The sequence below is a fragment of the Poromitra crassiceps genome (genome assembly GCF_964638095.1).
Source record: "Poromitra crassiceps genome assembly, contig: HAP1_SCAFFOLD_171, whole genome shotgun sequence".
Lineage (NCBI taxonomy): Eukaryota > Metazoa > Chordata > Actinopteri > Beryciformes > Melamphaidae > Poromitra > Poromitra crassiceps.
In genome coordinates, this window is record NW_028152206.1 from 266885 (window position 1) to 284881 (window position 17997).

Sequence of the window (17997 nt, forward strand, 5' to 3'; positions counted from 1 at the left end):
AGGTCATGTCTGTCATGCTGAACTCGTGGGTTTGGAACAGCAAAATGGCCCAAGCTATCGTCTTTGCTAGCTTTGAATGACACTGTTATGTGTTTTATTGAGCGTGTGTTAAGAGGTTTCAAGAGATGTGAAAACTATATTTTATCAAGCGAGAAATACTTTTGAAATTCATTGAAAATACCACTCAAATTTACGGAGTTGTCCAAGGATACTGAAATATTTTACTCAAGTAGGAGCACTACTGTATATCTATCTCAGTAGAAATGACACAAAACTACACACGCGCACGCGCACACACACACACACACACACACACACACACACACACACACACACATGCACGCATGCACACACACACAAATGAGCAGCTTAAGAAAAGAGTCACATGTCTTTTCAGTTTCAATTTGGACTGATGGAATTCACACCATTGTTTACTCAATGATTTCACTGGTAAATGAGCTGCAGAATCTGTCAGCACGAGTGCTCTGTAGGAGGCCATTAAATGAGTGACCTGCCCCTTTATTTGTTTATTCTAGTATAGAATGACTGAGTGACTTAAAGGGTATGTTATTATAAAAGTGTTGTTTTACACGGAGCGGATAAGATCTATTTTTAGAGTCACATATTCTACAGTCTGATCTATGGGCTTATGCGGTTTGCTTTGGGTAAATGTAGGACTTCAGGCTCTTTCTAGCTCTTTTTGGTATCTTTCTCTGTCTTTCACTCACATGATAGTTACAGACATGTAATAATCTGAACCTTTCTATATTGCACATTAGATCAATAGAGAAAGTATTTGTCTCGTTAGAGGGACATTCAGACAATTATAACTAATCAATTGCGTAAAAGGAAACTGCACCCTCAGGTACTCTTACACTGATATCATAATATAGGTTACAGTCTATCATTATTCTGTGATGTTCAATGCAAGGTCCATTACCAATAGTTGTTTTTTGAAGTGTTATTTTTGTTTGTTTGTTTGTTTGTTTGTTTGTGTGTTTGTTTTTTCCTGGGGCAAACTTTCCTCGTTGTGATGTAAGCACTCAAAAATTTTTTGCAAGGAGATACACTATGTACCATATTAATAAAAAAATAAAAAATTTAGACACAGCCAACATTTAATCAATTATAATTAATAACTAATTAATAACTCATTCTCATTACGTTTTCCAACTGCTCTTTGATGGCATCTTTACATTTACATAGACAACTATGCAGTCTTATTTTTATGTTCTTACCGTAATATGATTCTTACAGTTTGTCTTTTTAAAATACTTGAGCCTACACCAAAATCCACAACATCTTCCAACTCACCGAGCACTCCTAAATCAAAGCAGCAAACTAACAAGTCAACTGGCTTTCCTTTCCTGTTGATATAACAAATCAATTAGCTCTCATTTCCTGTACATCTGAAGAATCAATTAGCTCTGGTTTCCTGTTTGTTTCCTGCAGGATCAACATTCCCTGGCGGAGCAGCAGCCTTGTTTGTGGCAGCCCACATACACACATCAAACAGCTTCTAAAAGCTGCCTTATCACAGCACGTTAACCTCACATAAACACACCATCAACCCTGGGTCAAGGCAGGACATGGTGTGTTTGTGTGTTTGTCTATGTGTACGTGTGTGTGTGTGTGTGTGTGAGGTCTGGTACAGTAGGTAGGTACGGGATCGGGTGTCTGGGTCGTGTAGAGGTAAAAGTACTCACCTAGCACCTTTATGTGGTTACCTTTTCAGGTGTTTCAGGTGACTCAGCTTCTTCTTCTTCTGCTCCTCCTTCAACCATGTGCCATCCACACATAGTACGCCCCCCTGAGGCTGTAATGGAACTTCAGCCTGCGGATCACATTTGGTGAAACTATCAAGCGTTTATCAATGGCTAAATCACTTTGCTAATTTGGATGTGAAACAACAGTGGGTACTAATTTCTACTAATAAGTACTAAATATGAATTCATATTTGACTAAGCACCTATAAATAATGCTTCATACTTTTCCAGTGTCTAAGTCCAAAATGTGTCAAGACCTGACAATGATCAAATTAATTTCCCAGACCTGAGTAGAAAGTGAATTCCTGTTGATTTTTATGTGTCACAAAGTACATCAAAATCAGATTTTAATCTAGATAAATATTTTATTGTTTTCAACTTTATAGCAAAAAAATATTACAATCACCTCATGCCACATAAGTGAAATGCGAATGACAGAAGACCTGAAAGAATTACGCTGTGTGTGGAATAGCAGTATGTATTTGAAACTGACTTAATCATTACTGTCATTTGGAAATGTACTTGAAAACACATTTGAAACCATAGATACATATTTGGACATCACAGTGACTGCAAAATAAACACTGGGAGTGATTTATGTGACCTACAACTATAGTTAAATAAATTAAACAAATAATCTCTATGTGAAAAAAAAAAAAAAAAATCTTTCAGGAAACACATACAGCAAAACCACTGATAACACTGATACATAAACAATACAATCATCTCTCCCTTCCAAACATTTCACCTCAGAGAGACACGTGACACGGGCTATGGTGGTTGTTCCTGATTTCTTTTTCAAAAAAATATACTGCATATCTATTTATATATATATATATAAACAACAACAACAACAACAACAACAACAACAACAACAACAACAACAAATCTTTTGATAATTTTCTTTTTTTAGATTTCTAAAATACATCTATAATATGTAGAAACAGTATGTACAATTTCCCCCCACAGTATTACGCAACGCTAAACAAATTCTTCTGAAAAGGGAAGAATAAATTAAGGTTGGAAGAGAAAACCTCTGTTTGCGAGGGCAGGGGATTAAGAGCTGATAGAGTCTGTCATAAACGCATACACACACACCTACACACGCACACATACACACACACCTACACACACGCACGCACGCACACACACGCACACCAACACGCACACACAAATGACATACAGTAACGATGCAGTTGTGAGTATTGACGGTATTTTAACATTCCTTGACGGTTCCTTAATGTTTGAACTAAACTAATGTCTATTTACTCTACAGTCGGTTCAGCGAGATGGCACCTTCTCAGAGACATTGGATGTTGAATGATGGACCGTCGGTCACAACATCAGAGCGTGTAACGGTCCATAATGTCCAATAAAAACTCCTCCGCTTGCCTTTGCCGTGTTTCTCACGCTGTACGCTCGCTCCGGGTTTCGCGCGAGCGTCTGATCGAAACCGCATGAAACCTCGTGCTCGGCGTTCCAACAAAGCCGCACGTTATTATAAAACTCCATGTTCATTGGGACCTCATGTTCTATTGACGCCATTTAACCCCGATGACACCAGCAATCCGTGGAGTTTCGACTGTAGAGTGGCACTTCTGGTTAGACTCAAATTCCATGTTCTTAACCTCACGAGACATTTTTATGTTAATGCATGTTGTATTGTGAATGGACAATGTGACCTAGGATTCCATAAAACCAGCTCCAGCTGCAGCAGAGCACGCAAGAGTCTTTCAACAACTCCGGGTGCCCATTACTCTCCGCTAAGATCTCTTCTAGATCTCGTGATCCCGTGATCAGACCCAATTATGACACCTCGTTAATTTGTGGAACAAGTCCTCTGCCATCGGGCGAGAACCTAGAGCAGCACGGTCCACGTCTTTCGGAGGAGTGTCAACAACGTGCAGAGAAACGTCAGTGAGGAAGATGACGAGGAGGAGGAGGTCGATGACGAAGGTGTGTGGTGGTAGTTGTAGTGGCTGTGGACTCGGTCGGGCGGCTGCACTGTGATGTAACCGTTGATGATGCGTACCAGCGGGGGAGGCGGAGACTGGACCATAGTGCTGAGGGGGGGAGGAGAAAGGAGAGAGGGGAGGTTATTCAGACATCGATTTCCAGTCATTTCACAGTCTCTCCAGGAGTTGTGTGTGTGTGTGTGTGTGTGTGTGTGTGTGTGTGTGTGTGTGTGTGTGTGTGTGTGTGTGTGTGTGTGTGTGTGTGTGTGATTGTTGCGATCAAAAATGCTTGATTTTGCAGCGGCTTTACTCAACAAATTGCAACACAATTTTTTTTCTGTAAAATTGAAAAAAGTTGTGATTCTTTTAACCACTCCCCCCCCTCTTATTTATGTCGATGCTCCCCCCCTAACTACTAACTAATGGCAACCTTTTAAAAAAGGAATGCAATTTGCGATTTCTTTCTTTCTGTAAAATTTGCGGGAACTGGCAAAAATGGCAAGTTGCGTTTTTGCAGAGAAATCGTGGGAATCTTGACAAACTGCTAGCTCCTGCAAATATTGCGGAGAGCGGTTGAATTTGCATTAATTACTGCGATCGCACAAATCACGATTTCCTGGGGGGGACTGTTTTCCGTTATAACACACGCTGCTGCTTGAGGTTTGAGCTCTGTGATTGGTCGCAACGCATTTTGAGTGCAAACCGTTTGCTTATGAAGGGAGTGACCATAGCAATAGTCACAAATCTGACCCAGACGCTTGAGTGAAGGCAGACCGCCCGGCCCGGGACGAGGGGAAGAGACCGTCTTATTTCCAGACTGATTTCCTATTTTTAACGTGTTGCATGTGTTCTATCTCTGCCCTGCTAGGCCACTGCATTGTTCATATGAAAGGAAAATCATAGTCATAGTCTGCAGAAGTCTCCCTAGTCTCCCTTACAGTACGTTCCTATATTGTCCACAATGACCAGAGAAAAGATGGCAGGGACTACAGAAGGAAAACAATGGAAATAACAACGATGCCCGCGGGCTACAGAGGAGACTTCCAAGACAAAGGAAACCACTGCTAACATCGCATCGGCCAATTAAAAGAGATTTCACTGATACGTGGGTGACGGGAGTGCAACTCATTGGTCAGCTAAGCCAAACTCTCCATCTGTCTGCTCGCTCCCCTCCCCTCCCCTCCCCTCTCTCCGGGTTCACTTTCATACTCTCTATTTCGGTCTCTGTCTCTCTTTTCTCAATAAGACTATTAACACATTGACTGCCAGCCGTTTTTTTTTTGCTGTAGGTAGCTTCTGCCAGGCCGTTTTTTGAGGATTCTGGCTCATTTTAAAAGAGCCGAGGATTCTTTTCTGCTTGGAGTTTGTGAACACAAAGTTCAGAAAAGTACTAATAGAATGTGTGCTTTCTCTGTCTAAAAGAGTTAGTTTGTAGAGTTAGTAGTTATGTAGATATTAGCCGTTGAGTACAGCATGGTTTCAGCTGTCAGAGTGAAAGCTGAGATAATCGCAGTTTTGTGAAATTCAATCAAACAGGCAGAACAGTCACTTTAACCATTTATTTTTGGCATCAGTGAGAGATCAGACATCCAAACAATATAGTTCCGAACGCCCTCTCCTTCAACTCCTCCCTCCGTGGGCGTGTCTAGTGGCTTTCAGCCTGCGTTTGTCACAAGCGAGTGCTCTGCTGCTGCTGCTGCTGCAGCGAGTTCGAGCAGCCTCCCTCCCTGGCAGCGAGTTTGAGCAGCCTCCCTCCCTGGCAGCGAGTGTGGATAGGGCTCACTCGTCTCTTGGGTTTGAGAGCCCCGATGAAGCCCCGTGCGACTCTAGGCTTATGCTAATTTGCAATCCCCCGTGTGCTGCTGCTGGCGCGGCCCGAGAGCGGCGAGTCTGGTGACTGATGACTGTAAAATCGGCAAGCTATTTCCTTGAGAATGGAGGAAGCAGCCGCGGGAGGCGGCTGCTTTTGGTTGACTTTCTCTCTGTCGGGAGGGCACCGTCGCCACCTAGCTGGTCGGTAAAATAGATTATACACATTCAATACTTCCAATATCTCCATAGGAGACGCGGGGGGCATTGATCCACGTAGCACCGTCAAAAAAAAAAAAAAAAATTTTTTGACGACTCAACTCGTCGTTGGCAGTGAACAGCTGGATTGTGTTTGACGACTCAACTCGTTGTTGGCAGTGAACGTGTTAAAGGCAATTAAATGATTTCTGTTGCTCCGTTTGATGTCGGGCCCTGCGGCGCTCGTGCGGTTCTGACTGGGACCCGGCCAGGCAAAACAAACACACACGTTCCTGAAGTCTGGTCCGGCTGCCAACGCACTAACTACAACAGCGGGCAGAGCCACTTCACCCAGGATTACAACGCTAACTCCAGTTTGGAAGACAATTGGTAGCATGTTGGTATTTCTCTTTTTCTGGTTTCATTTTATTTCTTTATTGGGGGTTTTTCCCCTTTACAGAGTCGGTCAATGTAAAAAAAAAAAAAATCTACAGTATGTAAAGAAAAGGAAAATAATACAAAGGGAGAATATTAAATATTGTCCCACATCCAATCTCCATCACCAAGTCTCCCTTTCGCCCCTCATCCCCTTCCTTCTCCCCACTCTGACCAAGATTTAAAAAATACATACAGTTATGAACACTGACATTGATCTATCCACAGACAGATGGAGAAGAAAAAGAGAAAAGAAATGGGCTGAATATTAGAGAGACTTGTCACAGACAGCATTTATTGTTCAAATGAGTAACTGTGGGATATTAAAAAGTGATGATTTAAAGCCACTAAATGTGATATTCAGCACGACTAGAAGCCAGCAATCCACTACTAGGCTATACTGTGTATCTGGCGAGACAGGCGAGTTATATTGTTGTGAGCAGTGAAGGAAGCCACACCCCTATCTGGAGGAAACCCCAGGGGAGCACAGGGAGAACATGCAAACTTGACGAGCCCACCTGGGCTTAGCAGTCCGCTCTGTCATGTATTTTACCCGACAAATCTGATGCTACAAACAGAATATAATGTCTGACTCACTTCGCCCAGCCCCCAGAGCAGAGAACCTGGCTGGCAATACAGTAGCCTGTATTGGGAAAAGTGCGTTTAGACAAGAAGATATAATTATTGAGAAAATATGCATATATTATGAATTCATTCACAAAGTAAAAATATGCAAATAATTTTGCACTGTGACCGTTTGGATCTTATATTTTAGCCTGTAACACACTCTCTCTCTCTCCATGGTCTTTTCTTTTGATCTGTGTTGTGTATGAAATGTGCTATGGACACAGACAGGGTCTAAAGGGTTTGGAGAGCAAAGCGTTGGTCAAGGCGAGGTGTAGCCAGCCATGTTTTAAAAGCCACATAAAATATATATTCTTTCCTTTTGTGAAAAGAAAACCTTTGCTGTCTCCGACTCACTGCTGGATACAAGAACCATCTATTCAAGTATGCAACAGGAACACTATAGATCCCAATGAACTTACCACAAGTTTGACACTATTCACCTTATTCCTGGACTTACGTTTCCCATGATTCTCAGCGGTTGCCGGTTGTCGACTTCCTGTTTAAAAAAAATTCACTAGCAAGTAAGTGCGCGCCGCTGTCAAAGAGTGGGAACATTTGGCTTATGATCCGAAATGGCTAAAAATAGTAACGTTGTGTGGTTGCATAGCGGCGATATTTTACAAAAACGAGGTGAATGTCAATTCACTCGTACTGTATGGGCTTATTTTAGCCGAAATTGCTAAAAAATAGTATGTGGTTGCATAGCGGCAGCTTTTGTTTTGAAGGCTAAACGTCCAAACCGGAACTCTTATTATTTGGTCATTGAACGTAGCTTTTTTTTTTTTTATATATATATTTTTTTTCCCAGATTTTTTTATCCCCCATTAGTGCTAATTTATATTTATCCTGGTTGCTGCTCCACCCTCTGCCGATCTGCGGAGAGCCGAAAACTGGCTCCATGCTTCCTCCGAGACATGGGCAGTTAGCCAGCCGCTTCTTTTCACCTGACAGGGGAAGCTTCACCGGTAGGACATAGCACGTGGGAGGTTCACGCTATTCCAACGAGTTCCCCTCCCTCTGAACAGGCGCCCCGAACGATCAGAGGAGGCACCACATCAGCAACCAGGATATTGCATGTTTTGGTGAAGGGGGTTCCTATATGAAGGAAACCCCCGGGAGGCACGGGGAGAACATGCAAACTCCACACAGAAAGGCCCTTTTGACGACCCCACCAGGGCAGTGGGCACTCGAGGACATGCGGACGGGCACGCATTCCTTCAGCGCTCACAGCGTCCCAGGTGGGAATCGAACCCAGGACCTTCGAGCTGTGAGGCGACAGCGCTTACCACTGCACCACCGTACCCTGAACGTAGCTTTAGCGGTCTCTCTCTTTCAACATTCAAGATATCTCCGTTGTACAATTATGCACGTGTGAAATTATTGTGCTGGGGGGCTCCATTACAAGACATAGGTAGGTACAAAGTCACAACAATTATTATGATTATTTTCAGTCGCATTTGCTATGAACGGTGCTGGGTGGAAACAGGCAACCGGCAGCTGGAAACAGGGAGGGAGGGTGTCATGGAAGTGCCCACGGTCTCATCAGGAAACTTGGGAATAGCTTCCCATTAAATTAGGAACAGTAATAGTTCAGAAGCTGTTCTTCAGTATACAAAAGTGCCAAAGTGTTTCCCTGTAGAACAAGTGCTTTGTGGAGAGAAACTCAACTGAATGGATCAGTTGATGATCTCATAACTGTGATGAAAAAGACAAACACATCTGCACCTTTCATTCAGTGTCCAAACATTTCACATCACGATTTCCACATCAACCTCAAAGTGAAGTGTTTTCATCACTGGCATTAAGCTCGCACTTCATATTTACTTTACTTTGATTGGCGCTGGCGAGCTACAATGCCTGCAGCTCTTGGCTTTAGTTCATAGATGGATGTTAAAGCTGACCATTATTTCAGATAACGTGAAGAACAGATATTTGAGGCGTCCTTTTAGCTTTATTTCTGTCAATAATAAGACCGTTTCAGAAAAGTCTTTTTTGAAGCAGGTTTATTTGGGTAGAGCTGTACTACACAAAGCTGCCAGCAGGTTTATTTGGGTAGAGCTGTACTACACAAAGCTGCCAGCAGGTTTATTTGGGTAGAGCTGTACTACACAAAGCTGCCAGCAGGTTTATTTGGGTAGAGCTGTACTACACAAAGCTGCCAGCAGGTTTATTTGGGTAGAGCTGTACTACACAAAGCTGCCAGCAGGTTTATTTGGGTAGAGCTGTACTACACAAAGCTGCCAGCAGGTTTATTTGGGTAGAGCTGTACTACACAAAGCTGCCAACAGGTTTATTTGGGTAGAGCTGTACTACACAAAGCTGCCAGCAGGTTTATTTGGGTAGAGCTGTACTACACAAAGCTGCCAGCAGGTTTATTTGGGTAGAGCTGTACTACACAAAGCTGCCAACAGGTTTATTTGGGTAGAGCTGTACTACACAAAGCTGCCAACAGGTTTATTTGGGTAGAGCTGTACTACACAAAGCTGCCAACAGGTTTATTTGGGTAGAGCTGTACTACACAAAGCTGCCAGCAGGTTTATTTGGGTAGAGCTGTACTACACAAAGCTGCCAGCAGGTTTATTTGGGTAGAGCTGTACTACACAAAGCTGCCAGCAGGTTTATTTGGGTAGAGCTGTACTACACAAAGCTGCCAACAGGTTTATTTGGGTAGAGCTGTACTACACAAAGCTGCCAGCAGGTTTATTTGGGTAGAGCTGTACTACACAAAGCTGCCAGCAGGTTTATTTGGGTAGAGCTGTACTACACAAAGCTGCCAGCAGGTTTATTTGGGTAGAGCTGTACTACACAAAGCTGCCAGCAGGTTTATTTGGGTAGAGCTGTACTACACAAAGCTGCCAGCAGGTTTATTTGGGTAGAGCTGTACTACACAAAGCTGCCAGTGAGGGCCTGGGAAGGCAGAAGGAAATCAGGTGCGTCGTGTGTGTGTGTGTGTGGCCATGCATCAAAGACAGCAGAGAATTACAGCAGTGTAGTCTCTCTCTCTCTCTCTCTCTCTCTCTCATACACACACACACACCCCCCTTAACTCTTTCTCTCTCTCTCTCATACCTGCAGAATCACACACACACACACACACACACACACACACACGCACACGCACACGCACACACCTTCTCTCTCTCTCATACCTGCAGAATTACACACACACACACACACACACACACACACACACACACACACACACACCTTCTCTCTCATGCTCTCATACCTGCAGAATCACACACACTGACACACACACACACACACACACACCCTCACTCTCTCTTTGGATCTGTGTTTTCTCCCACGCTCTCTCTCTCCTCTCTGTCACTTTGCTGTGGAAAGAAGTAGGCCTGGGAGGAGACCTCCCCCTACAGTGAACTCCTTCAACATGTTGAATATTACTGTAATATTAAAGTCATAGCTTGTCAGACATTAAAATATACAAACGAAGACGTGCACCAGGCACGCTTTGGAGCATAATTATGCACACACACACACACACACACACACACACACACACACACACACACACACACACACACACACATGGGGGGAAAAGAAAAGAAAACACATTTGCAGACATAATGTATACAAACATGCTTACAAGCCCCATCTGTTCCTGTGGAAACAGGCTGTATGCTTGGATTTCTCAAACATTGAACCCTTTTTAACCCTGATTGTGTGTGTGTGTGTGTGTGTGTGTGTGTGTGTGTGTGTGTGTGTGTGTGTGTGTGTGTGTGTGTGTGTGTGTGTGTGTGTGTGTGTGTGTGTGTGTGTGTGTGTGTGTGTGTGTGTGTGATAATCTAGTGGATCCCAGAGCCGTATATATAGAAGACTTGCGACATCTCCATTCACTCCAATGGACCAGTTTTTTACTCTCAAGAGTTCCAGGAAGTAAGGTCCTGGATTAAGCAGCACTGTCGAGTTGCAGCAAAATAGACAGTTTGTGTTGTACTTTGAAAGGGTTTTTCATCCCTTGAATCAAATTGTACATTATCAGCTTTATTTTAACATGCAAAAGTAGCGCGAGACCCATTCCTGGCTGTTCATTGGCTAATGAGTCTCGCATTTTGGTCCTCCACTGACGCCACTCTCTCTCTAGACCAGAGGTTCTCAAATGTTTTTCAGCCAAGGACCCCTTACAAGATAGAAAATATACCGGGGACCCCCTCATTCTGATTTGTGATTTTGGGCTAAGCTTAATTGTTTCCACGGTAACGTGCTTGACTTTTAATTTGATAGGTTTGTTATTAGAATGTAATCCATGAACCATTTTAGATTTAAAGCATAAACTTTTTTCATTGAACTATGAAGATTTTGCAAAAAAAAAATATATATATTTTTTTTTTACATTACATTTACATTACGTCATTTAGCAGACGCTTTTGTTTTGTCCAAAGCGACTTACAATATCACAATTTGTCAACAGTACAGAAAGCCACTATGCAACACAATCAATGACAGCCAAGATATTTTGATAGACTAGCACCATGTAGGAAGTAGTTTGAGAAGGAATAAGTAACATGTAGCATTAAAAAAAAAAAAAAATTAAATAACTGAAAACTTTTCGCGGACCCCCTGGCAAAGTAACACGGACCCCCATTTGAGAACCACTGATCTAGAGGACTGGAGCCATGAAACCATCCTACTCAGAATATTAAAATAGAGAGAGATTGAAGAAATGTGTTTAGGTGAGAGCAACAATACTGCTGACCTAGTCACTTTTACTGCGAAGCCTGAAAAATAAATATAAATCCCTCGTTAAATCCCTCACATTTTGAGTAATGCTTTACAGCTTCACTATTATGTCATCTTAACATCAAAATGAGTATTTTGATACAATGTTTGCTGCTTCGTTTGTTGAAACACCTTTTTCTCTTCCAACGTGCATCAGTCAGGCTATTTACTTGTTTAAATGACATTAGTTTGACATTTTTATCCGGAAGTTTCCATTTTGTTTTAGCTGACCTGACACTACTGCACCTAGGGCAGCCGTGAGAGAAGGGAAAAGGGAGGGGAAAGAGACAGCCTGCAGCCGTGGAGAAACGTGGGTTGAGAGTGTGATATAAAAGTTTAAAAGGCTGCTGCTGCTGTTGCCCCCTGCTGCTTTCCTGGGTAACAAAAACACGTGTACTAGTGGGACTTCTGATGTAAAAAAGGTATAATGTTCCTCCTCCCGTGTTTTATTCCAACACGAAACACGCAGGAGGCTTCATCAGGTATTGACAAGAAGATCATCCAGATCAGACTAGTCTACACACATTTATTGCAGTTACACTTTCCATAGGCTGCCAGTCTGTGTCAGTTACACTTTCCATAGGCTGCCAGTCTGTGTCAGTTACACTTTCCATAGGCTGCCAGTCTGTGTCAGTTACACTTTCCATAGACTGCCAGTCTGTGTCAGTTACACTTTCCATAGGCTGCCAGTCTGTGTCAGTTACACTTTCCATAGGCTGCCAGTCTGTGTCAGTTACACTTTCCATAGGCTGCCAGTCTGTGTCAGTTACACTTTCCATAGGCTGCCAGTCTGTGTCAGTTACACTTTCCATAGGCTGCCAGTCTGTGTCAGTTACACTTTCCATAGGCTGCCAGTCTGTGTCAGTTACACTTTCCATAGGCTGCCAGTCTGTGTCAGTTACACTTTCCATAGGCTGCCAGTCTGTGTCAGTTACACTTTCCATAGGCTGCCAGTCTGTGTCAGTTACACTTTCCATAGGCTGCCAGTCTGTGTCAGTTACACTTTCCATAGGCTGCCAGTCTGTGGCCGCAAAAAACATCCACAACCCCCACCCCCCGCCTCATATCTAATACTTTTTTGGAATGCCTTTGGCTGTAGGTGTACCAAATGATACGCTTTTCTCACAGAATGCACAATTGTTATGCTTAACTGCCCCACTAGGGATGTCAATTTTCGGTTAATTTCACTTTCGATTAACCGACGCTAATAATCGATTAACCTATCGGTTAATTCATAATTTTTTAATATTAAAAACAAAAACAAAATTTTTTTTTTTTTTTTTTGTCTATTTACTCAATGAGCTCATGCCCAAACAAGGCGTGTCTATTTAGATGCTGAAATGTTAATGCTTTTTGTGTTAGAATTATGCCTTTATTTTTTGTTGGCTTTGCTGAAATTTATAAGTTTATTGCCACATTTTGATCAGGTAATCATTCCAAAATCATTCTGGCTCTTATATGGATGACAAGGAAATATATTTTTGAGAGCTTTATTTCCTGTTTATGTAAACATTACAACAACAACAATCTGTTATTTCTTTTGATTTTTTCACATTAGGCCTACTGTCTTTTGCAGCATAAAAACTTAAACAAAATATAGCCTATTTCGATTTGCTGCCAACAATTGAACAAAATTTGAACAAAATAGTTGCATGATGCAAAACACTGTGCAAAATCTGCAAGGAAACTCAAAAAACGTGTCCAAAAAAAAAAAAAAAAAAAAAAAATTTTTTTTTTTTTTTTTTTTTTTTATTAACTGATAGACCGACAGCAATAACCGAACAACGACGTTAGCGACGGTTAATCGATTAACGGTTAACCGTTGACATCCCTATGCCCCACTAAAAGAGAGCAGTTTCAGCACAGCAGGTTTCAGCACAGCAGACCACATCACCTTGAGAGCAGGTGCCTGAAAGGTGAGCTTGCTTTGCCAGCTGGTTAGTCCCTGCCCGGAGCTACTGGGAGGCCCAAACCCAAACCGGATGCTCACAGGATTTCCCAGCTGCTGTTCTCACATCCAAGACACTCATAGCAGCTGGCTGCAGCCAGCTGGGTCCTACAGCCCGTTTGGGCCCTACAGCATGTGTGTTGCTGTGTGCAGGCTGCAGCCAGCTGGGTCCTACAGCCTGTGTGTTGCAGGCTGCAGCCAGCTGGGTCCTACAGCCTGTGTGTTGCTGTGTGCAGGCTGCAGCCAGCTGGGTCCTACAGCATGTGTGTTGCTGTGTGCAGGCTGCAGCCAGCTGGGTCCTACAGCCTCTGTGTTGCTGTGTGCAGGCTGCAGCCAGCTGGGTCCTACAGCCTGTGTGTGCTGCTGTGTGCAGGCTGCAGCCAGCTGGGTCCTACAGCCTGTGTGTGTTGCAGGCTGCAGCCAGCTGGGCCCTAAAGCCTGTGTGTGTTGCAGGCTGCAGCCAGCTGGGTCCTACAGCCTGTGTGTTGCTGTGTGTGTTGCAGGCTGCAGCCAGCTGGGCCCTAAAGCCTGTGTGTGTTGCAGGCTGCAGCCAGCTGGGTCCTACAGCCTGTGTGTTGCTGTGTGTGTTGCAGGCTGCAGCCAGCTGGGCCCTAAAGCCTGTGTGTTGCAGGCTGCAGCCAGCTGGGTCCTACAGCCTGTGTGTTGCTGTGTGTGTTGCAGGCTGCAGCCAGCTGGGCCCTACAGCCTGTGTGTTGCAGGCTGCAGCCAGCTGGGCCCTAAAGCCTGTGTGTTGCAGGCTGCAGCCAGCTGGGCCCTAAAGCCTGTGTGTTGTAGGCTGCAGCCAGCTGGGTCCTACAGCCTGTGTGTGTTGCAGGCTGCAGCCAGCTGGGTCCTACAGCCTGTGTGTGTTGCAGGCTGCAGCCAGCTGGGCCCTAAAGCCTGTGTGTTGCAGGCTGCAGCCAGCTGGGCCCTAAAGCCTGTGTGTTGCAGGCTGCAGCCAGCTGGGCCCTAAAGCCTGTGTGTTGCAGGCTGCAGCCAGCTGGGTCCTACAGCCTGTGTGGTGCTGTTTGTGCAGGCTGCAGCCAGCTGGGCCCTAAAGCCTGTGTGTTGCAGGCTGCAGCCAGCTGGGCCCTAAAGCCTGTGTGTTGCAGGCTGCAGCCAGCTGGGCCCTAAAGCCTGTGTGTTGCAGGCTGCAGCCAGCTGGGTCCTACAGCCTGTGTGTTGCAGGCTGCAGCCAGCTGGGCCCTAAAGCCTGTGTGTTGCAGGCTGCAGCCAGCTGGGCCCTAAAGCCTGTGTGTTGCAGGCTGCAGCCAGCTGGGCCCTAAAGCCTGTGTGTTGCAGGCTGCAGCCAGCTGGGCCCTAAAGCCTGTGTGTTGCAGGCTGCAGCCAGCTGGGTCCTACAGCCTGTGTGTTGCTGTGTGTGCGGACGGCATGACGAGTAGGGTGAGATGTGATATGCTGGCTGTCTTAGCCTGCAGCACAACACCAGGCAGTGTCAGTTTGAGTCTGTAACAAAGTCACGCCATCTTCCTGGTTCAGGCATGGGACCTAGACATTTCATTCCCCATTCGTTTTCCCACAGACGTTTCGGAAAATCCTCATCAAAAGAGTTGGTACTTGGTACTTGTTGAGCCGTATAGTCTATCCACCTTATCTTTGAATGCCCCACTGTAAAAAAATAATTGTGGGTACAAGGTCCGGTTTAACGTGACTTATTGTTGCAGCTTGCCATTTCCTTTGTTATACTCTTTGGCTGCAGACCCGAAATTATAAACCGGAAGCTGGAGTACGTTATAAAAGTTATAAATATAGTCACGTTATAAACAACTAACCAACGCTGGGGGTCCGTATGGAAACAGTGTTACTCGAAATGGTTAAAAGTTAAATCAATTTGGTCATTCAGTGGCGTTTTACTGCCATGTAAAGTAACTATTACGCTAGCCGCTAGCATTAGCCACAGTAGCCGACTACCCACAATGCATTACGTTATCCCAGCACCCGAACGACACGGCTGTAGAGCAGAATGGCTCTGCTGTAAAATCCTCATAGACGTTTTTTTTGTCAAGTTAAAACCATAGACTGTAAAACAGTCTATTACACCAGAAGAGGAAGAAGCACCCATCAGGCATCATGGCAGCTAGAAATAAGGTGGATAAGCCTCCCCAGTAAGCAAATGTTCAAGTATCTCATGCAGGTACCATGATAAACTTTGACAGTATGTCTTGTCCCACACTGTGCCACAGCAACACTACAATAATCTGTGCATTAATAAGGCAATCGAAGGAGACTTTTAAAAGTAACGCAACTGTTACTTTCCCTAGTAAATAATTACTTTTATTATGCAGTCATTTCTAAAGTAATTAAATTACTTTTTGAGACAAATAACTAGTAACTGTAACTAATTACACATTTGCAGTTAACTTGCCCAACACTGGTGGTCATCATCTGTCCCCCTCTTACCTCTCCTCGATGCGGACCCACAGGTCGTTGAAATGCCGGTGCCGCTGTTTCTTCTGCTTGTTCCTCCTCTTCTTCTTCATCATCCTCCTCTCGGCCTTCTCCAGCAGCACCAGGCTGTCCGCCGGCAGCAGCATGTGGGGCAGCGGCTCCTCCTCCAGGGGGCGCCCCTGCTCCTCCTCGTGGTGGGGGAGCTCGTGGAGGAACGGCTCCAGGGGCGGAGACTCGTCGTGGCCCCGGTCCTCGCCCCAGGGGAGACCCTCTGCCTGCGGGGAGGCGGGTCTGGACGACGATCTTCTGGAGGATGGAGAAGAGGAAAAGAGCTTTGGTCATACCTGAAGATTAAATAGAATAGAATAGAACTCCACATTGGCTGAGGTCAATTGCAAAAAGTATATATAAAATGATAAATTGTCTTTTAGTGTTAGCTCAAATGCATGTCATGGCATAGAAAGGCAAAGTGGAACATCACTTCCTGCTTCAGCACTGTACCAGAGATTTTCATCCGCCATTTATTTTCCCATAGACATTTCGTAAAATGCTTATAAAATAGTTTTACTTGGTCGACCCAAACGGTTCAGCTAACGCTATAATCGGGAGAGACCATAGAACATTTCACTTGGACCAAAACTTAAAAAAACAACATCGAAAAAATATGTTCTTTAAACCCGCATTTTTTTAACGATTTGGTCCCAGTGAAAGGTTATGCGATCTCTCCTGTTTCTAAATATATCTGTACCGTTTGGTTTGAACCAGTAAAACTATTTTTATACGCATTTTAGGAAATGTGTATGGGAAAATAAATGGCGGATGAAAATCTCTGATACAGTGCTGAAGCAGGAAGTAGGCGGTCACTTTGCCTCTCTATTTGCAGATGAAGTGGAGTAGAATAGAATAGAATAGAAAATAACAGAGTAGAATAGAATAGAATAGAATAGAAAATAACAGAGTAGAATAGAATAGAAAATAACAGAGTAGAATAGAATAGAATAGAAAATAACAGAGTAGAATAGAATAGAATAGAAAATAACAGAGTAGAATAGAATAGAATAGAATAGAAAATGACAGAGTAGAATAGAATAGAAATGTGTGAGGAGGATAGGGGGAGGATGAAACCAGACGTGGAGGAGAGAGGAACAAAAGAAGAACAGAGGGAATTGACGTTATATAAGAATGGGATGGTCACGGATGTTCCAATAACCAATACGCAATCTAATGGAAAACATCTCCAGGACTTTCTGGAAAACAAGATAATGTCCAGGAATGGGGAGAATGAGAGCGAAACCAAAATCCATCTTTTCGATGAAAAACACATTCGCTTCTTGACGAGCTACTGGCCGTCTCTAGCAAGGCCGCTAACAATCAGGAACCAATCGCACGCGTGTGCGCGCGCACACACGCACACACACACCCACACGCACACACACACACACACACACACACACACCCACACGCACACACACACACACACACACACACACACACACACACACACACACACACACACACACACACACAGATGACAGAGAGATAGCCACCCACGCAGCGTGCCATGCTAGACTGCACTACACGCTTCACAGCTGGAGGTACGAGTTCTGCCTTATCTCGGCCGCACTGCAACACGTCACTGGTGGCTTATGGGAAATATACAGATGTATCTATGGCACAATCTAATCTACACATGGAGGGAAACAGCAGACGTAAGGTTGTTAACACACCGAGAGCGCTGCGAATATACAGCACGAAACTGCGATGCGAATATTGACCCATCTGTCAATCACAGCAACAGACGTGTACATGTCGGAGGCGAATTTCTGAAAAATCGACCTTGGTCCGAGAAAATAAACGCTCAGCGAAACTTCGCCGTTGGTATGCACGGTTGCATTGACTGATTCTGAAAATATTATTGACGTGCGAATTAATCGCACGGAAAAAAAAAACACTCTCGATGTGTAAAGGTCCTAACTGATGTATCTATGGTACAATCTAGATGGAGGAAAACAGCAGACTGACTAAGAGACATCATCAACAAAAACATCCAGACATACCATCCCCACAAAACTGTTCCAGCAGAAACATATTGTCACATATGTTTTGGTGT

At 44.1% G+C, this 17997-nt stretch overlaps 1 protein-coding gene across 1 annotated transcript in view; it reads right to left on the reverse strand.

The window, feature by feature from the left end:
- Positions 1-2636: 2636 nt before the first annotated feature.
- LOC310770675 (uncharacterized protein) overlaps positions 2637-17997 on the reverse strand; it is a gene marked incomplete at its 5' end in the record, with an annotated part of 29635 nt that continues 14274 nt past the window's right edge. The window contains 2 exons of the mRNA XM_083663413.1: positions 2637-3829; positions 15900-16193. Of these exons, the coding sequence (XP_083519539.1) occupies positions 3625-3829; positions 15900-16193 (499 nt within the window). The 3' untranslated portion in view covers positions 2637-3624. The remainder of the gene's footprint in view (positions 3830-15899; positions 16194-17997) is intronic.